Source organism: Manacus vitellinus, unplaced genomic scaffold (assembly GCF_001715985.3).
Source record: "Manacus vitellinus isolate BGI_N305 unplaced genomic scaffold, ASM171598v3 scaffold_2_pilon, whole genome shotgun sequence".
Classification (NCBI taxonomy): Eukaryota; Metazoa; Chordata; class Aves; order Passeriformes; family Pipridae; genus Manacus; species Manacus vitellinus.
In genome coordinates, this window is record NW_021940208.1 from 27,968,241 (window position 1) to 27,986,182 (window position 17,942).

The window sequence follows — 17,942 nt, forward strand, 5'->3', positions numbered from 1 at the left end:
TTGCATCTTTAGGAGTTGATTTTTCAGTTAAGTACTCATTTGATTCAGAGATGTTTGATTTACTGATGACAAAATGTGTGGTGCTTTGGGATCAGTTTTTAAGTCCCTTATGCGTTTTAAGTATATATACATAGATCATATTTCTTTCTTTAGTATTGTTCTTATGAGGCTGGTTGGTTACTTGCTGCATATGGCAGGCATGTTTAGAATGTAGCTACAAAACAGGTTGAGCATTTCATAAAATATTTAGAAGTACTAAGTGGCATTTTGAGCAATGGACCTGGTATTGGAATAGTTAATTGTCATGAAATGCAGAGGTACTAACATTTGTATTTACTGTAAATGTCAGACTTGTATAGTGTGAGCTCAAAAATGAATGGGTGGATTTTGAGAAACCATATTGTTGGCAAGGTCTGATTTCAGAAAGCATTAGCCTTAAATCAATCAGTATATAGATTTTTATGTCAAAAGATGCAGTCCATGTTCTAGGCAACAATACCTTTCAAACAAAACAAAAATCGTTAATAGTACACATCAACCTGCCAGAAAACCACAGAAGTCTCTGCTGGTTTTTTGCTGCCGTGGGAAGTTCATGCAATCTTTTTCAAATCAGCTTTCTTTAACTGGGTGAGTTTCAATGCTTCAAAATTAATAGCATAAATTAAGTTGTACTTAGGAATTTTTGTTCAAGAGGATACTAACCAAATGTACTTGATTCTTTTCTGGCTTAAACTGCCTAAGATTAACCTGTTTTCCTGCCACATCACCGTTAAAACGAATGATCAAAGATAGCTTGTAAAAAGTGAAGTAAACTATGTAAAGACACATCCATTTTTTATCAAATTAAGTAGGGTTTTTTATATAGTTCCTCTAATTTGCTGAAGTATTCTTTTCAATGTGTTAGTTTCTGTTAAAATGATAGTAAAGCATAACTTAAGCACATATTTTTTTATATGTAGGTTTCTACAATCCAGGAGCTTGTTACTGGTTATGAAGCCTCTTTGAAAACTTGCGACCTTTTTAGTACATGTGGTAAGTTTCTATGGTCTTATATTAATTACCCTGTAATTACTAATACTTTTCATGGAAACTATGAAGAACTGTTCAGGTGCTGATACTTTTTGCAAAAAAAAAAAGTAGTTATATGTTTTAGTAAATTAATTCATTACAGGAAATATTTGCTGAATTTGCCAAGCTTTGTTTTTTGTGTTTGTTTTTCAAATAGCAGTCTTCAGCCTTACCAGTTATTGTAACCTTTTTGGTTTTGTTGCAGAAAATGGAGAGAAAGAGCCCCCAACAACATTGCTTTGGGTTCGGTATTTCCTGGCACAGCACTTTGACAAACTTGGCCAGTGTTCTTTGGCCTTGGATTACATTAATGCTGCAATTGCAAGCACTCCAACGTTAATAGAACTATTCTATTTAAAAGCAAAAATTTACAAGGTAAAAAGAGAATTTGGACATGTGGAGTACTTTGTTTATGAAAAAAAAAATCAACCCATCAAACTGGTGTGAATGCGTGGATTGTGTTTCAGTTAGCAGTGGTTATGGGCATCAGTTTTCATGTGGGTTTGTTTTTTGGCACTGTTCTGTCAAGAAGAGAATGAAAACCCTTTTGTTTGGGTTTTGCAAAGCCAGTCACAACTTACAAAAACTTATCATTCTGAAAAAAATTCTGGGAGTGGGGGGAGTGAACAATAATACTGGCTTTTGTTACTTCTGACAGAGAAATCCCAGTAGCTATAGATTTCAGGAGTTGGTCAATAGTAGGTTTATACTGAAAGTTAACTATTTAATTTCTCCCTAACAGCATGTAGGTAATATAAAAGAAGCTGCCAAATGGATGGATGAAGCACAGTCTTTGGATACTGCAGACAGATTTATCAATTCTAAATGTGCTAAATACATGCTGCGAGCAAATATGGTGAAGGATGCAGAGGAGATGTGCTCTAAATTCACGAGGGCAAGTATATTGCTTTAATTAAGAGAGGTTTTGCTCTCTGCTGGTTTATTTTTCACTCATAACTTTTTGACCCAGATAAAAAAATTCTTTTATTAATGTCCATTTTTAATATAATGTTCTTACATTTAGTGGTGAGGAACTATATAGAATCATAGAATGGTTTGTATTGAAAAAGGCCTTTTAAAGTCCAACCCCACTGCCACGAGTATGGACATCTTTGACTAAATCAGGTTACTCAAAGCTGCATCCAGCCCAGTCTTGAACACTTCCAGAGACAGGGCATCCCCAACTTCCCTTGTCCTGTCACTACTGACCCTGGTGAAAAGTCTCTTCCTGTCTGTCTTATGAACCTCTTTTATATATTGGCAGGCTCCTGTAAGGTCTCCCTGGAACCTGCTCTTCTCCAGGGCAAACCCCAACTCCCTTAGCTTTTTGTCACAGGACAGGTGTTCCAGCCTTCTGATTTTTCATGGCCTTTCTCTGAATCTGCTGTAATAGACCCATGTTCCTCTTATGCTGGGGGCCCCAGAGATGGATGCAATACTTGAGCTGTATAGACCTAGTAAATATGGAAAAAATGGTTGTTCAAAGGTAGTTGTCCAGAAGTACCTTTTATTGCCATACTTCTAAGTACATCCCTGGAAATGCATCTGATGGATACCTTGTTTGCAAAACCTACTGTTTCCTGTTAGTACTATCTCATCTGAACTAACTGCACAGGATGATTTAGCATTAACATAAATTAGTTTAGACTTGAACATTTAATTCCTTTAAGCTAGTATTACTGACCAAAACTTTGTTAAAACAAGGTCTGTCCTTAAAAGATGGGATTAACTGTATTTTTGACATTGAACAAAATTTGGATTCCTGAAGACCAGATTTCTATATCACTTATGTAACTAAATATGAAGACAACTCATCGTGTATGCTTGTCAGAAGTGTTAGAAACACAGAACTTTATCATAGGTATCTGGAAAGATAGGATAAATCTCATCCTAAGTAATTAAATGTTGTGAGTTGAACTGGGTCTTCTTTCTGCTATAAAGACTGTTCTGTAAACTTGGTGGCTAGTATTCATGATATGTGGAATGTTTTTTCAGTTTACTTATTCTCATCTAGAGCATTGAAACTATGAAGTCTCAATCTGAGGATTTTTTCTTGTCAAAATATCAAGTATAAATCTAACTTCATTTATTTAGACTAACAAATTCCAAGAAACTCATTCTACATGATAAAGCAGTAAATATATTGGTAGGTTTTTAGACTGGTGGATGCCACTTGCCTGACAGGGAAAAAACCAGCTAAAATTGTTTGCTGAACTTCAGGAATTTTTTAAATAGTCTTCTTTCTGCCATCACATTGTAAAAGTAAGACTGTGTATACAAGCATGAGGTAATCTTAAAAATCCATTGAGACACTAATCTTCAGATAATTGGGGTTTTTTAATAATTTCAATCTATTCCTTTCTATCTTGGGGAGCATAGAATATCACAAGTATTATTCTCAGCCACTGAGTGTTTGTCTGTTTTCTGTTGTATTCCAAGTAGTTGAAGGATTGATTGTTTGCTACTCATGGCCTGAAACTAGCCATAGTAGAAAGAAGCAGCTGGTAAATTATAGGAGCAAAAAGTGACAATGACACTTCTTTCAGGAAGGAACTTCTGCTATGGAAAACCTTAATGAGATGCAGTGTATGTGGTTCCAGACTGAATGTGCTGCAGCTTATCAAAGGCTAGGGAAGTATGGTGATGCCTTGAAAAAATGTCATGAAGTAGAAAGGGTAAGTAGGTGCAAACACCATCAATTGCTCCCTCAGTATTTCTCATAAACTAGTGAAGACATTTGTTGATGTAATCAACATGATTTTATATGCTATAGAAGCGTACAAAGCTTCTAGTATATTGACTTCTAAAAACAACTTGATACTTGATGATTTATTGTAACAGATGTCATCTCTAGCCATTATATGAAAGACTATTATTTGAAGTGAAAAGGTTTCAATATAATACCATGTCTCCTAACTATACAACTATTCATACATTAACTTTATGCTGTCTTCTAACAATTGTGTTTTCAATCAGAAGTCACATTTCACTTGGCTCTTAGAGTACCTAAGTCTGAACAATCATATTATAGTTTTTGTTAACAAACTGAGATTTTCCTCTCCTGATAGGTTCTTTTGGACAGAAGTTTCTATGTCTGTTAAATATTGCCTGTAAATAATATCAGTTGTAACTTTATTCACCTCTATCTAATAAAAAAAATATATTAAGCAAGGGATGAGTATATGAGTGTCTTTTTTTTTTTTCCTTGAAGCATTTTTTTGAGATAACAGATGATCAATTTGACTTCCACACATACTGCATGAGAAAGATGACTCTTCGTGCCTATGTAGACCTCTTGAGACTAGAAGATGTGCTCAGGAGACATGCCTTCTACTTCAAAGCTGCTCGATCAGCAATTGAAATCTACTTGAAGCTCCATGATAATCCTCTTACCAATGAAAGCAAAGAACAAGAAGTGAATTCAGGTATCTAAACTGTAATGGAGGCTCACACGTATACTTAGCTTAATAAGCTTTTACTTGCAATAATTTATGTGTTACAGAGTAAATAGAATGCAAGATTTTCCTCTTTTCTGTCACAATAACTGAAAAGAGATTGTAGATAACATGCTGCAGCTTTCTTCTCTCTGTTCTCTACTCATCACTTTATAAAACTAGTACATGCATTAACTCAGCTGTAGTTGGAATACTTGAGAAGGTTATTAAGAGGAAAAATCAGATTCAGTTCAGCCACTAGATAAATGTTATAAACCAATGAGTTATGAAACAATGAATAGATTTTGTGGGAAAGAAATCTAAATTGTAAGAATTTAATTGTGATTAAATGTATTTAATTTATTACATGGTAATTCTAGTTAACACTGCATTAACTTTTATCATTTTTCACATAACTTCAGGGCCAAAGAATACATGGATAAGTGTATTAGCAATATTAGTGCATTTAGAAAATTATTTAAAACTAGCATTAAATGGAAAGCAGACTTTCTTAGGAAGCCAGTAGGGTTGGTTTGGAAACTTAAGGATTCGATGACAAATTAGTTGGATGTTTTTTTACTTTAAGATAAATATTGCTTTTCCTATAGTGGAATTGCAGCTACTGTCAGCACTGCAGTGGCTGTTGACTAAAACAGTGAAATTAATGTTTAGCTCTTTGTAAAGGGGAGAATATTTGATACAGGAAAAAGTGAAGCTAAACCAAAAATTCCACTTAATACTGCAAATGCAATCTTACCTTTAATTCAGAGGTGAATGACAAGTTTTTCCATACCCGATTATGTATAATGAAGTAAATATAAGAAGAAGCACTTTTGAAAAGTTGAACTTGCCTCTTTTTTCTCTCCAACTTTAATTTATTTCTGTATGTAATGTAAGATTAGGGTGTGACAGAGGATCTTGACAGCAATATATCATAGAAACAAGGGTGGGTAATGTCTAAGAAGTCATGTTAGTTCATTTACCTGTTGTGCACTGGGATTCAGGTGGCTTGTCTGTGGGGAAAGACGGCACTGTGTGGATGGGGTAAAAAGAACACTTGCTTCCCTGTCTCTGCATGGTGGCTGACCCCAGCAGGGAGGTCAGGGTGCTATAGCCATAAAAACAATGTGTTAGTCCCTCAGGAGCCGATTTTTCTGTGCCTTCCTACATTGTTAGCACAAATTCTATTCTTGGTGAAACACCACAGTAAACAGAGTGGAAACTACAGTATTATTCTGGCTAAACCTATCATTCCCATTTAGCTATCGCATGGCATTTGCAGAAAATAATGCAATTATCATGTCTCTGTATTGTTCAGACACTTTAATGAAAAATAACAAGCATGTTTTAAGATGGAATGTAAATCCATCTGGATGTTTCTAGATGGCATTGGAAGTAAGGTGAGTTACAGTCAATATTGGAGCTTAGTATTACCCTTGAAAACCATTGCCCATTTCCTAAATTAAAACCTGTCACAGATGTAACAGTTATACATAGCTGACCTTTCAAATCATTGATGCTTCTATAACAGCTATGTAACAGAAAATATGCAAGATCAAGTGGTATGTTGGGTTGTAAATAGTAATCCAGCAGTAATGTTGATCTAATGTGGTGGTGATACTCTGGGAAGTGCTAGTATTTGTGGAAATCACTGTGAAAGTTTGCCATTTTGAGATGGGGAGAAGCATAATGGTATGTCTGAGTTGTTTGAGGGGAAAAAAGATTTTTAATTAAATACTGTTAACATAAATTACATTACCTTAATCTGTAGAAAATCTCTCAGCCAAAGAATTGAAGAAAATGCTTAGTAAGCAAAGAAGAGCACAGAAGAAAGCAAAACTTGAAGAAGAGAGAAAGCATGCAGAAAGAGAACGACAGCAAAAAAATCAAAAGAAAAAGCGAGATGAAGAGGAGGAGGAAACTAGTGGACCCAGGGAAGAGCTAGTTCCTGAAAAACTGGAAAGGGTTAGCATGGTCTTTCATGTTAAATTCATGTGATTATCATAAAAAACCTATGATACAGGTTTACTATCAGGTTCTCCTAAAAGAATCTATGTGTTTTAATAAAATCATTTTTTATGCAAAGATACCTTTTTGTAGTCTACCTCTATTTACTAAAGAAAAGTAGTATTTTTCCTCAATAAATTCGAGGTCTATGTTAATAATATTATTACTTTCCTTAAATTTCAGGGATTTTTTGAAACAATAGGCCATCCTTCATTAAAATAGATACTGAACAGAAAAGTGGGTTTTGCCTGAAGAAATCTGATTTTCAGACAGTGAATAAAGTAAAAAGTAACAGAAATTATTGCAGATTACAAAATTTGAAAAGACGAGCTAATATTTCTTTAAACACAAAACTACTTTCTTTATAACTTCAAACTTGTTGTCTAAGGTAGTTGTATTTAATTTTCTGAATGTAAATTACAACACTGATTAAATTACACAAGCAGTGCCAGAGTTAGCAACGATGCTGTCTTTGTTAACATGAAATCATGAGTAAACACTTTAAAATCTTGCTGTTTAAATAAAAATGTTGTGGTTCAGTTTAATTCAGAAAGCTAGCTTCGGTTCACCTTTGGCCTGTAATTATTTAAATGGTCTGAATAACAGAAACTATCAATGGTGGGTTTTATTTGACATTTATTTTAAGCTTTAAATTTCACTGTGTTTTTATTAAAACAGGTAGAAAATCCATTAGAAGAAGCCATTAAGTTCCTTATACCACTTAAGAATCTTATTGGAGATGAAATAGAAACACATTTATTAGCATTTGAAATATACTTTAGAAAAGGTAAAGTACTGCTTAATTTTATTTTTGCTTTGCAAAATTTTAATCCTTCAGTGCAGCCTGAGTGCAGCCTAAAATGATCTGGAATAAATACTTAACTGACTAAAGCTGAGGTTTGCATCATATCCAGTAATAATAGGGGAAATAGGATTTTTATTTAGCCACCCTTAAACAAAAAAAAACTAAGAGCAAAATAAGTTGCAGTATATAGTAATAAATACTGTAGAAAGATATTTACAGTGTGATGTTTAATTATCCAGAGGAAAACAAAGCCAAATGGACAGTAACAGTGTTGCCAGAGTTCAAGCAACAGGCACTTCTGTTTTATTAAGTGATTTGAATGGGGAAAAATAAATTTCCTTTCTAATTCTGCTCAGACCTTGAGGTTTCTAATATTTGTACTAGATTTACTGAAGAAAACAGTAGTTGATATAAAGAAAAAAAGTTCTGTATTCTTAATATTGGTTTCTTAATGTTTTGTTTTTTCTCCTTCCCACAGGAAAGTTTCTGTTAATGTTACAGTCTGTCAAAAGAGCTTTTGCTATCAACAGTAATAACCCATGGCTACATGAGTGCTTGATTAAATTCTCTAAAGCTGGTATGTATGTAGGAAGTATATATGTAATTATACAGGAAGTTACATTCTACAAGGACATAATTATGTATTGTTTGTAATGTATACTCTGTACACAAACTGATAAGAAGAAAAATAAAAACAAATTGGGTTTTTTCCACGATAACACCAAAGAAAACACAGGTTATGCTACCTAGGGTACTGTGTATGTATTATATTATACTCCTTCCTCCCTTAATCCACCAGGTGGACCTAACAACTCATTTTGGTTAGATTTCACGGAGGAGTAAGTGTTCCAAAGATCCTGGAAGCTCTTTAAGTTTTAAGGAATAAGTGGCAGATACAGGAGAGAGATTTTGACCAAAACAAAGTGTGTTATGAACTTGTAAGAGAAAGCTTAAGTGACAGAGCACCCTTTATGAATGTTTTATTTATTAATGTATTAGCAATGCTCATGTTGACATATTTTTATCTGAGATTTGTGTTTCTGTGCAGATTTTAAAACGAGGTATTTTAGCAGTGATGTCTGTGGTTTCACAGTTTTCTACAGCTAAGTGACTTTTTTTTTTTACTTCTCTCCCTCTTACCTTGCCCCTTCTAGTATCTGACCAGAGTAACCTCCCAGAAATTGTGAGTAAGGTTCTAACTCAAGAAATGCAGAAAATCTTTGTTAATAAAAACTTGGAGAGTTTTAATGAAGAATTTCTCAAACACAATGCTACCTCCATTCAGCACCAGCTGTCAGGTTTGTTTAACTTTTTTATGCTCTTGAAAAGGAGATGATTTAAGTGATACAAATCCAGAATCTTTATCTGCAGTCCCTTAAGGCAAGGTTATTTAGAAAATGCATTTCTAACAGTTACGAAACTGTAAGTGTAGTTTTATCAGGCACCTAAAGTAGTGCTGAATTCACCTGGCTTCTAAAAGTTACCCAGGGTCTGTTCAGAATCACTGGAAAAACTTAGCTTCAGAGGATTGTTAGTCTCTCTTAAAGGAAGGTTAGGTAACTTACTACAGACTTTCATTGGCCTCTATAAGGTCCATGTTTCAGGACGGCATTTTGAGAGAAATACTTGCACTGCTTTCCTGCAAGCAGACTCCAGATTTGGGAAGCCAAATACAGATACCTGAGCAGTCAATTGCTCCTGATTCTTACAGATGTATTCTTCCACTCTTGTAATTGTTGAGCATCTAACTGGATGCTTTCCAGGTCCTATTTTCTGGTCCTCTATTGTTATGGAAAACAGTACAGTCCCTAGATAGGTCCTTGGTAGCTTTAGGTCTTCACCTGTGTATCAGTCTTTTGTTTATGCTGAAACAGATTTGAGGCAATTGACTTACCTACTGTACAATTTTTAAGTTTCTTAAAGAGTTGTCTTTAAAGTTTGAAAATGTGAAAGTCTGAAAGACCTAAACCGTAAGTCTGAGAGCACAAAGACTGTTTCCTTAGCTTAAAATTAATTACTAGAGAAGAAACCATAAGCAGGATTCTAATCTTTCCAATTTCTGTACCATAGCCTCCCTCACTGTAAGCAAATGTTACTAGGTTAAGATAACTGTTTTGAGCAATGATGGCTCTATATTCAGTCTAGCAATTTTTGAAACCTACAAAAAGCAGTAAGAACTAGGAAACTTTCTTTAATTGGGAAAACTAGTAATTGGGGAAATAAGTTGAGCAAGAAGAAACAAAAGACCCAGAATGTTGGGTTTAAACCTTTCCAGTAAAATGATTTCTTCAACTTTTTATTTTTTGCAGTAGATTATGTAGTGCGGTGAGTCTGGATTTTGTATTTGGGCAAAGGAAAAATACGTGAAATGCCTGCACATTGACTTAGATGAGATTTTAAATTAAGGCAGCTATGATATGAGGAGCAGAATTTTGCAGAGATGCCTAGACCACTTTTAATAAACTGCTTATGGTCCAAGAAGCTGCATAGTAACATAATGCACTGTTTTACTTTTCACTGATGTAGCCCAGTCCAGGTGAAGCACCAAACTTGCATTACACCTTCCTTGTACCTAAGCTACTTCACTTAGCTCTGGGTTAGTAGCCTCCCTTGGCCTTACTTTCTGCCATATGGACATATACTGGTCTGAATCTTTTCTGGACCATGTTCCACAATTGTTTAGTAACTGTGTTGTTCACTTACTCTCAGTACTTTTGAAAAGAATTCAGAGTGTCTCTGAGAGAACATCTTTTACTTGCTTCTACATTTGTGGGATGGATTTCATTTAGCCTGCTGATTTGAAGGGTTTCATCATCAATGTACTCTGTGATACATTTCTTTACTAAAGACCTGTCAGTCAAATGAGGCATTTCACTTCTGCAGGAGCAGATCTCCTGTGTTACTCAATCTTTATGCTTCTAATAAATTTCAGAATGGCTTTAGGTTTATTAGTTTTCAGTTACAAATAAGGGAGGAAGGTATGGTTTATTAAAACTTGTAAGAAGTGTAATTCACATTTATTTACAAGTTTTCAGGTTCTGTGTGTCTGTATATGCAGTATGGCATTTAGGAAAGCTAAACATTGTGGTTTTTTTCTTGTGATAAGGTGCAAAGATGATGTATTTCCTGGACAAATCAAGACAAGAAAAAGCAATTGCTGTTGCTACTAGATTGGATAAAAACATGAGAGACAAAAATGTGAAGGTAAAAGATATAAAGTATATAAAGCCCCCCAAAGTGTGGGTTCTTAAATAGTATATACTTTAATACAGGATAATGTACATGATAAATTAATATTTGAAAGAACAAGGTTTCAGATTTTTCCTGTAACTGTAAGATATGTGAATACCAACAGAGAAACAGAAATGTTCTTTTAGGAATAGGAAAATCATAAGTCACATTTATTAACTGTTACTTTTGTTTCTTTAGACATTAACAAAGGTTTTCGAGGCACTGCTTGATGGCAGTTTTGGAAGCTGCCATGCTCAATGTGAAGAATATCAAGCAGCATGTCATAAACTGTTTCCTTTTACATCTGCCTTCATGCCTGCCACAAATGAGGACAACAGCAGCATTGCATCTATGAATCATACAGCCATTAACCATGATTTGCTGTCTAATGAAATTTGAAGTAGTGTGTGCAAGCCCGTGTGTGTGTATACCTACATGCACACATGTATACAAAGCTCTGACTCTCATTACATGCTGGCTGGATAAAGATCAGGGTTACTTTTCCAGGTTGTATTTTAATATCTTTAACAGGTATAAAACAAAATATTTGGATAGTTAAATGGAGTATGCTATTAGGGTTTTTTCCTCCCAATGAGAACTGCCAATATTTATGTAAACATTATCTTTAATCAGCATTTTTCATGTTTATACTTGTACAGGTTTAAGTCTTTTAATAATTCATCAGCCCTCCCTCACAAAAAATATGGATGTTGAAGAATGCTTTCACTTAAGTGTTGTTACCTATACAGATAAATGTGATCATATCTTGTTAATAAATTATCATTTGAGCGTTTTTAGCAGATAAGGACTGAAGTGCTGCTTGAATTGCCCTCTTTGTCTTTACTGTTCTTTAGGGTTTTTTCTGGGTTGTTTTGGTTGGATTTCTTTTTTAATCTTTGGTCAGTTTGGTTTCTTTTGAAGCACAGTAACAATTAAAGCATTGGGGGGTTGCATGTTTTTGTCAGGTGTGCGTCTTATATGGAACCAGTGTTGACAGATATGAAGATTAAGTTTGTGTAAAAAACAAAACAACTAATAACTAAGGCTTTTTGAAAACTATTCCATCTACCTTGTGTTCCTTAGCTATTGTTTGCTTAAGTTTATGATCATTTAACATTTTAAAGTTTTAATATTCTGAAGCAATTCCCTGAGAAAACATAATGAATTTGATACTGTTGTTTGTCCTTTGTTCCATTTCCCTCTTTTTCCTGTTCCTTCTGGTTTCTGCCCATCTGTTGACACTTAGGTTGGAAAAGCTGCTCCGGTTATGAGCAAATGCAGAAGGTACAGTAATGGGAAATATGGTTCTTTTCTATGTCATAAAAACTCACTGGTAGTTGTGCTGTATTACCTCCATTAAAAGTCTTAGTTGTCTACTCACGGCCAATACTCTAGTACTTCTCATGCCTAAATACTATTGCTGTAGGTGCTGCAAGGCAAAATATTATCTGAGAAGTATGTTTTACATTTTAAAACTGTTTAAGGGAGCACAAAGAGGCTGACTACAAATCATAATGAACTTTTTTTCTTACTTTGTATTTTGGTGCATTAACTATTATACAACACATCAAAATGGAAGTTTAAATCTAATATACCTATTTAAAGCATAGCATTGCTAGACAAAATGGCTACATATCACATGACAGCTTTACATTCTGTAAGAACTGCTATCAAAACATAACTATACTGTGGCTTGTACAGAAAATCTGTTTTCTGGAAACTGTAATGGAATCATTCAATCTCGGTTTGTTTTTATTTCACTACAGTGTAAATAATTTCAGTAATATTAACTAGCCCCTCAAAGGCAAATACCAATTCATGAAGAGGGGATTTTATTAAGACAAATAAACTGTTCTAATTAAAATTCTCCTTTGTGTGTCATCTGTTTAGATTAAAAAATTGTTGAATGGAAAATTCACTGTAAAATATTGCCAACATATGTTATGCTGTAATAAATTATTTTGTACACACTTGCCTTTGGTCTGGAATTTTTGCATATTTATGGACACCAAACTTTGGCCCTTCACAGTCATTAGGGTTTTTTTCTGTTGAGTTGCAGCATTCACTGGTTTAATGTTAACCCTGTAAGTAGTTAAGAAAAAAATGTTCAGCACTCTTTAGTGCATTGAGACATGTATCAATAAATAGTAGTGGCTTCAAAGGGAAAGAGAGCAGGTTTAGATCAGATATCAAGAAGAAATTCTTTACTATGAGGGTGGTGAGGCACTGGAGCAGGTTGCCCTAATAAATTGTGGATGCCCCATCCCTGAAAGTATTCAAGGCCAAATTGGATGGGGCCCTCAGCAATCTGGTCTAGTGGGAGGTGTTCCTGTCTGTGGCAGGGGGTTGGAACTGGATGATCTCTAAGGTCCTTTCCAACCCAAACCATTCTGTGATGGTAACATACTACCCTGAGAAATGGTGGTGTGTTTTTATCTTACGGGTTCACCACTTGCCATATGCTGTGGGACAACTTGCTCAAAGACGTCTCAAGCAGGGAGAGGTAGTTGACCACAACCAAGATTGTTTTGGCTCAGTAGCACCCTAGAAGTGCTTTACGAGCCGCATACAGAAGAAGACATCAAAGTGGTACAGTGTCTTCTGTCTTTTTCTAGTGATAACATCTCCACTGTTAGATATTTAATCCAGGCCTTCAAAAGAAGGCTGTGGCACTTTTACATAGGACTGCTCCTCAGCCCTCCACTATCTGTTTAGTTTGACACTTTAAATGAGACGAGCAAAAACACCTGGGATGTCTTTTCAGCAGTTAATTCCTTGAGAATGTAGATGAACAGTTTTGGTTTCTAGACTAAGAATTGTAGGAACCTTTTTGAGAATTCAGAAAATTGAGTCTCCTGTCACCCAGTGTGTGATTTGGTTTTCTCTTAGAACTGCTGGAGGCATAAGCTGCTGAGTTTTCCTCAGGGCTGTCATTGCAAATGTGATCTTCTCGGAATAATAGTTGCTTGGCAATCCCATAGACCATTGCAAAGAGCAAGTAGGGGAAGGATTACAAAATAAAGGAGAAGAACAGATGTCAGGGAAAGGTATTTCTTAAAACTATTCTGTAAAGATTTGGTGCCTGAGTAGTTTGGTTAGTTTTGGGTTTTTGTTTGGGTTGGGTTTGGTTTTTGTTGGTTTGGGGGTTTTTGTTTTTGGTTTTGGTTTTGTTTTTTCTATTTCAAAAGGATAGAAGATTCTGGGTAATCAAGGAGATCTTACTAGTTTGCTGAGAGGTAAATCTGGCTTATATGGAAATTTTAAATAGATCAATAAGAAATATTTTTAATCAATATGTCCCTAAAATTTGTGCCTGTTTTTGTCAATACCATATTCAAATGCTTTACAGTCTTGTGATGCATTCTCACAACTTCCTCCAAACTTTGTCTGTGTTGCAGATGAGCATGGTGTGCTGTGTGCCCTAATAACCTGCTGGTACCTCAGGGTGTCCAGGCAGAAGGAAAATATGCAAATGCAGCGCAAGGCTGCTGGCAGAGTGCAGGACCTTGTTTATCTCAACATGTGTGGCAGCATTAGATCGTTCAGAGTAAAAAGCTAAATCAACTTGCTGAACTGACAGAAATGTTTATCTTTTGACTGGTCTAATTTCTATTTGTTAATGAATTCATCAGGCCAGAAGTAGCGCAGGAGAAGCAGTGGCAGGAGCGATCCGAGGCAGCCCAACTCCTCTTCCATTGCAGTGCAAGCGTGGGGTTGGGTAGTGTATGTGCTGCTGCCTGGGACTCTGTGCCTGCAGATGGAACCAGGAGCTGTCGTGCTTGTGACTTATCCACACTCATTAGCAGGGTGTCAAAAATGCTGCACCTCTGGTGCAAGAAGCACCTGTATGGCTCAGCATTTCAGTCAGGGTCCTCTGTGGCTGTGCTGGTCCTCAAGGTCTGTGAAACCATGTTAGAAGGAGCTGAAAAAGACAGTAGTAGCAGTGCTTCCTAAGTAACTAATGCCACTGGGATGTGTATAGAACAACAAGGCAGGGGCACAGTTTTGACTTGATCTTGGGTTTGCTGACATCCCCATTCTACAACCTTTGCACTCATATAGCACCTATGTGATTGTGTTAGGTATTCTGCTATATTCTCCCTCTATATAGGTTAAATAGGCTACATTTGTTCTTTACCAGTCTTAGCAACATCTTCAAAATGCCTTACATAGTCTGGATATGAAACTATAGATGCATTAATTTGGATCGCTATTAGCTACAGTAGATTTATTTACTTACCTATCTCATTTTGTGGATATTTGAAAACCAGTTGTTTTGGGCTGGTTTGTTATGGATTTTTTAAAATCCCTATCACTAATCCCTGCACAAACCAAATAATTGTGTTAACGGCATAAACTTCAAGGGAACCCATTGACCCATCATCTAGTCTTACATAAGGTCCTGCAGTGCTACTGCCATCTCACACCAATCTCCCATCTCTCCTTCTCTTGTTCCTACAACCTGACAGGCAGGTGTACCCCAGGGCTGACAAACTTCTCATCATAGGGAATAAGCTTGTTCCAAAACCAAGGCCTTAATGAAAAAACCTGACCTGATACAAGTATGATAATAAAAGTTTAGTCCAGAATTAGCAATTAAGGCGAAAGGGGCAGCTTCTCACATCTCTTCAGCTCTAGTATCTAGAGAGAGGTCAAGTGTTAAATGTGACTCAAAATATTCAAGTATAATCGTGCTGTTGTGTGAATGCACTCGCCACTTACTGTTTTAACAGCAACATTATACATGCTTTTGGCATCTGGTTTTCCACAGCTTAACTGCAGCTGTTAATGAAAAGTTCGTGGATTTTCCACTAGAGGGAAGCCTGCATCAAGAATATTTTCACAGTAACAGAAGGCTGAAGATTTGTATATTTTCAGATGTTTTCTCATTTTGCTGTAAGAGCATAGGAAAATGCTTGTCTTCATTTTTCCTTTTCAGGCAGTGCAGAGAGGTCACTGGTGTTTTGTATGAGCTTAAATGTCTGAATTAGACCTGTATTTGTATAACCCAGCTGTCTGTAGGCATTGACGTGAGGATCTCAAGTTGAAAGCACTGTTGGTTGGGCTTATACCATCTGAGAGCAGAGACACTGGGAAAAGATATCTGAGCCCACAGATGATCAGATTGGCCTTTTGGGAGATGCCATGTCCTATGCAAAAAGTGTCATTAAACCCAGTTCCTACCTTCAGGCTGTTAAGAGAGGCAGAATGTTATCAGCCCTGAAGATTAGCCTTCGCTCCAGTGAATTTATCATGAACTCAATATGTAGTTCTGTTCCCCACTTGGACTTTGCTGCTTAAACATATTTCAAGTCTAGACAAAGTATTTGAGAATGTGCTGGCAACACTTAAGAGGAGGTTCAGGTTTTAAGAGGTTCCTAAATGTATTTTAGGTATGAAGTAAGGTGGGAAAAGGAAATATGGTTATTTCTAGGACTAATTTCATATGATAAATGGTCAAATTTAAAGCAAACCAGGAAGCTAGGATCAGAGCAGGAGCTGTCTTCCTGTTCCCCATACAGTGCTTAGCACAGAGCACTCCTAGTTTGAGACAAGGATTTATTCCACAAGTAATAAAACTGTCATAAAGGCTTTCTGTAAATGTGAGCAAACTCTACATGTGTGAGGCCTGGCTCTGTAAATAGTAGTGCAAAAGATATCCAGGAATCCTCAATAGGCATCAGCCACCAAAGGGGTCTGTTAACTGTCACTGGAGATGTTCGATCAATTTTAGGTGATCCGTGCATTTGATTGTATTTAAAATGAGCTCTGAGAGTTCCTGAAGTTGGGGGAACTTTTATTTCTATTAATAACATGTTCCCTGCATCTCTAAATGTCTGTCCAGGGGAATTCAAACCAGTGGGCTGAAGCAGTTAGATTTGTCATATATAGATTTACTTGGGATCCATAAGAGAGACCATGATTCATTTGCTCAGGGGTTAGGGCACTAATCCAGGTGGTGAGCCATGTATTGGTGGTTAACTCGTGCACTGCAGAGCATCCATGTGTGAAGTAGTATGTAAATGTCAGCAGATGCCTTGCTGTCCCTGCACTGCTCGGGACCAGGGCACTCAGCTGTTATTTGTGAACACTGAAGTATCCAGAAGGTGATTCTCCAGGGGACATAGACAATGGAAAACAAACAGCTCTGTAATTACATCAATACATGTCAATCTTCTCTTTGGGAGCTGTAACCTTCACCGAAGACTTTCTGTTTTAGCAAGCAAGGAATTCTTAAAAATCAGAAGGCTGGACAGCTCTGCTGTCAGGGAACCTCTATATACAATGCAAAGCTGTGGCCACCTCAGGGTGCCAGACATCTAAAAATAGTTATTGCAGTGCCAAGACCTCCAAGGCTGATTTTCTTTTTGCTTCTAATGTGTCACCTAGACTATAGCACATTGTGCTGAAAGATGTATATCCATATGATTTCCTGAGTGATCTGACAATGTGTTGCTAAAACCTTTTGTCTTCTCCCCACTATACTTCTCCAGGCTCTGGCACTTGCTGCTTGCTTGTGTGAACAGATTCAACTCAACAGCTTAGCATGAACCTAACATGGCAAATTTAGGTTGGTTGTCTACCAAGTAGAGATAGATAGACAATGAAAAGGCAGCACTGTCTGATCAAATATTTGTGGAACAGTCCATACATAGGTGTATCAGTCTATGAATATTTTGTTCATAGCCTTCTATTTAAGGAAGGTACAAATTCCTCTGAGTTACCTCCCAGCATAGGAAGTATGTTTTTTCTAGAAGAAATTTTGATCCTTCTGGGTTTGCTATGACCATGCCTGGCTCTTCCTAACATGTTTCACAGACAATCTCACAATATTGGCCCTCTCTGAGGAGCTGGGATGTGGGGGTGTGGGAACTAACAGCAACAAAAAACTGAAGAAAGTTGCCTCTGCATTTGCTCTATTATGATACTCTCATGAGCTTTGACCATCTTGACAGAAGCTCTGGCCTTCCTGAGGAGCGAGAACCAGTGGCTAGTGGTCATGCTGGTCTGCCCAGGTACGTGGCCTACCATGACATAAATTGGCTGAAGAGGTTCTACAGAAAATATACTATTTCTTTCTCTGGTGATCATCTCTTTTCCTCTGTTGTCTCCTCCTGCTTGCCGAGGGCTTGTAATCTTGCTTTAATAACATGAAACATCTGGGTCAAGCACCAAGCCTGGAACCATGCTGTGTAAGCGTTGAGTAGGTGTGTGCTCCTTGAAGTGTGCTTTCAAGAAGACTCATGGCCTAAGTAACCCTGGGTACAGTGGCAAAATGCCCGTGTTTTTCAATGCCATGGCAGGATAAACCTCAATGTGCAGAGCTGTGTTTTTAAGTCTCTACTGTGGCAAAACCTGCCGTCCTCTTGTGTAAATGCTCTGACTCTGGTTTTGTA

At 36.6% G+C, this 17,942-nt stretch overlaps 1 protein-coding gene across 3 annotated transcripts in view; it reads left to right on the forward strand.

Annotated features, from left to right (window-relative positions):
- NAA16 (N(alpha)-acetyltransferase 16, NatA auxiliary subunit) overlaps positions 1-12,511 on the forward strand; it is a 61,692-nt gene extending 49,181 nt beyond the window's left edge. Inside the window, exons 10-20 of one of the 3 annotated variants that reach the window (XM_029961007.1) lie at positions 960-1,032; positions 1,274-1,443; positions 1,811-1,963; positions 3,615-3,743; positions 4,280-4,493; positions 6,274-6,467; positions 7,188-7,296; positions 7,793-7,891; positions 8,469-8,612; positions 10,421-10,518; positions 10,744-12,511. In XM_029961007.1, coding sequence (XP_029816867.1) covers positions 960-1,032; positions 1,274-1,443; positions 1,811-1,963; positions 3,615-3,743; positions 4,280-4,493; positions 6,274-6,467; positions 7,188-7,296; positions 7,793-7,891; positions 8,469-8,612; positions 10,421-10,518; positions 10,744-10,944 — 1,584 coding nt within the window. In that variant the 3' untranslated portion in view covers positions 10,945-12,511. Of the gene's footprint in view, positions 1-959; positions 1,033-1,273; positions 1,444-1,810; positions 1,964-3,614; positions 3,744-4,279; positions 4,494-6,273; positions 6,468-7,187; positions 7,297-7,792; positions 7,892-8,468; positions 8,613-10,420; positions 10,519-10,743 lie in introns of those variants that run through there. The other 2 variants (XR_003915916.1, XM_029961008.1) reach the window with 2 other exon arrangements.
- The last annotated feature ends 5,431 nt before the right edge of the window (positions 12,512-17,942 follow it).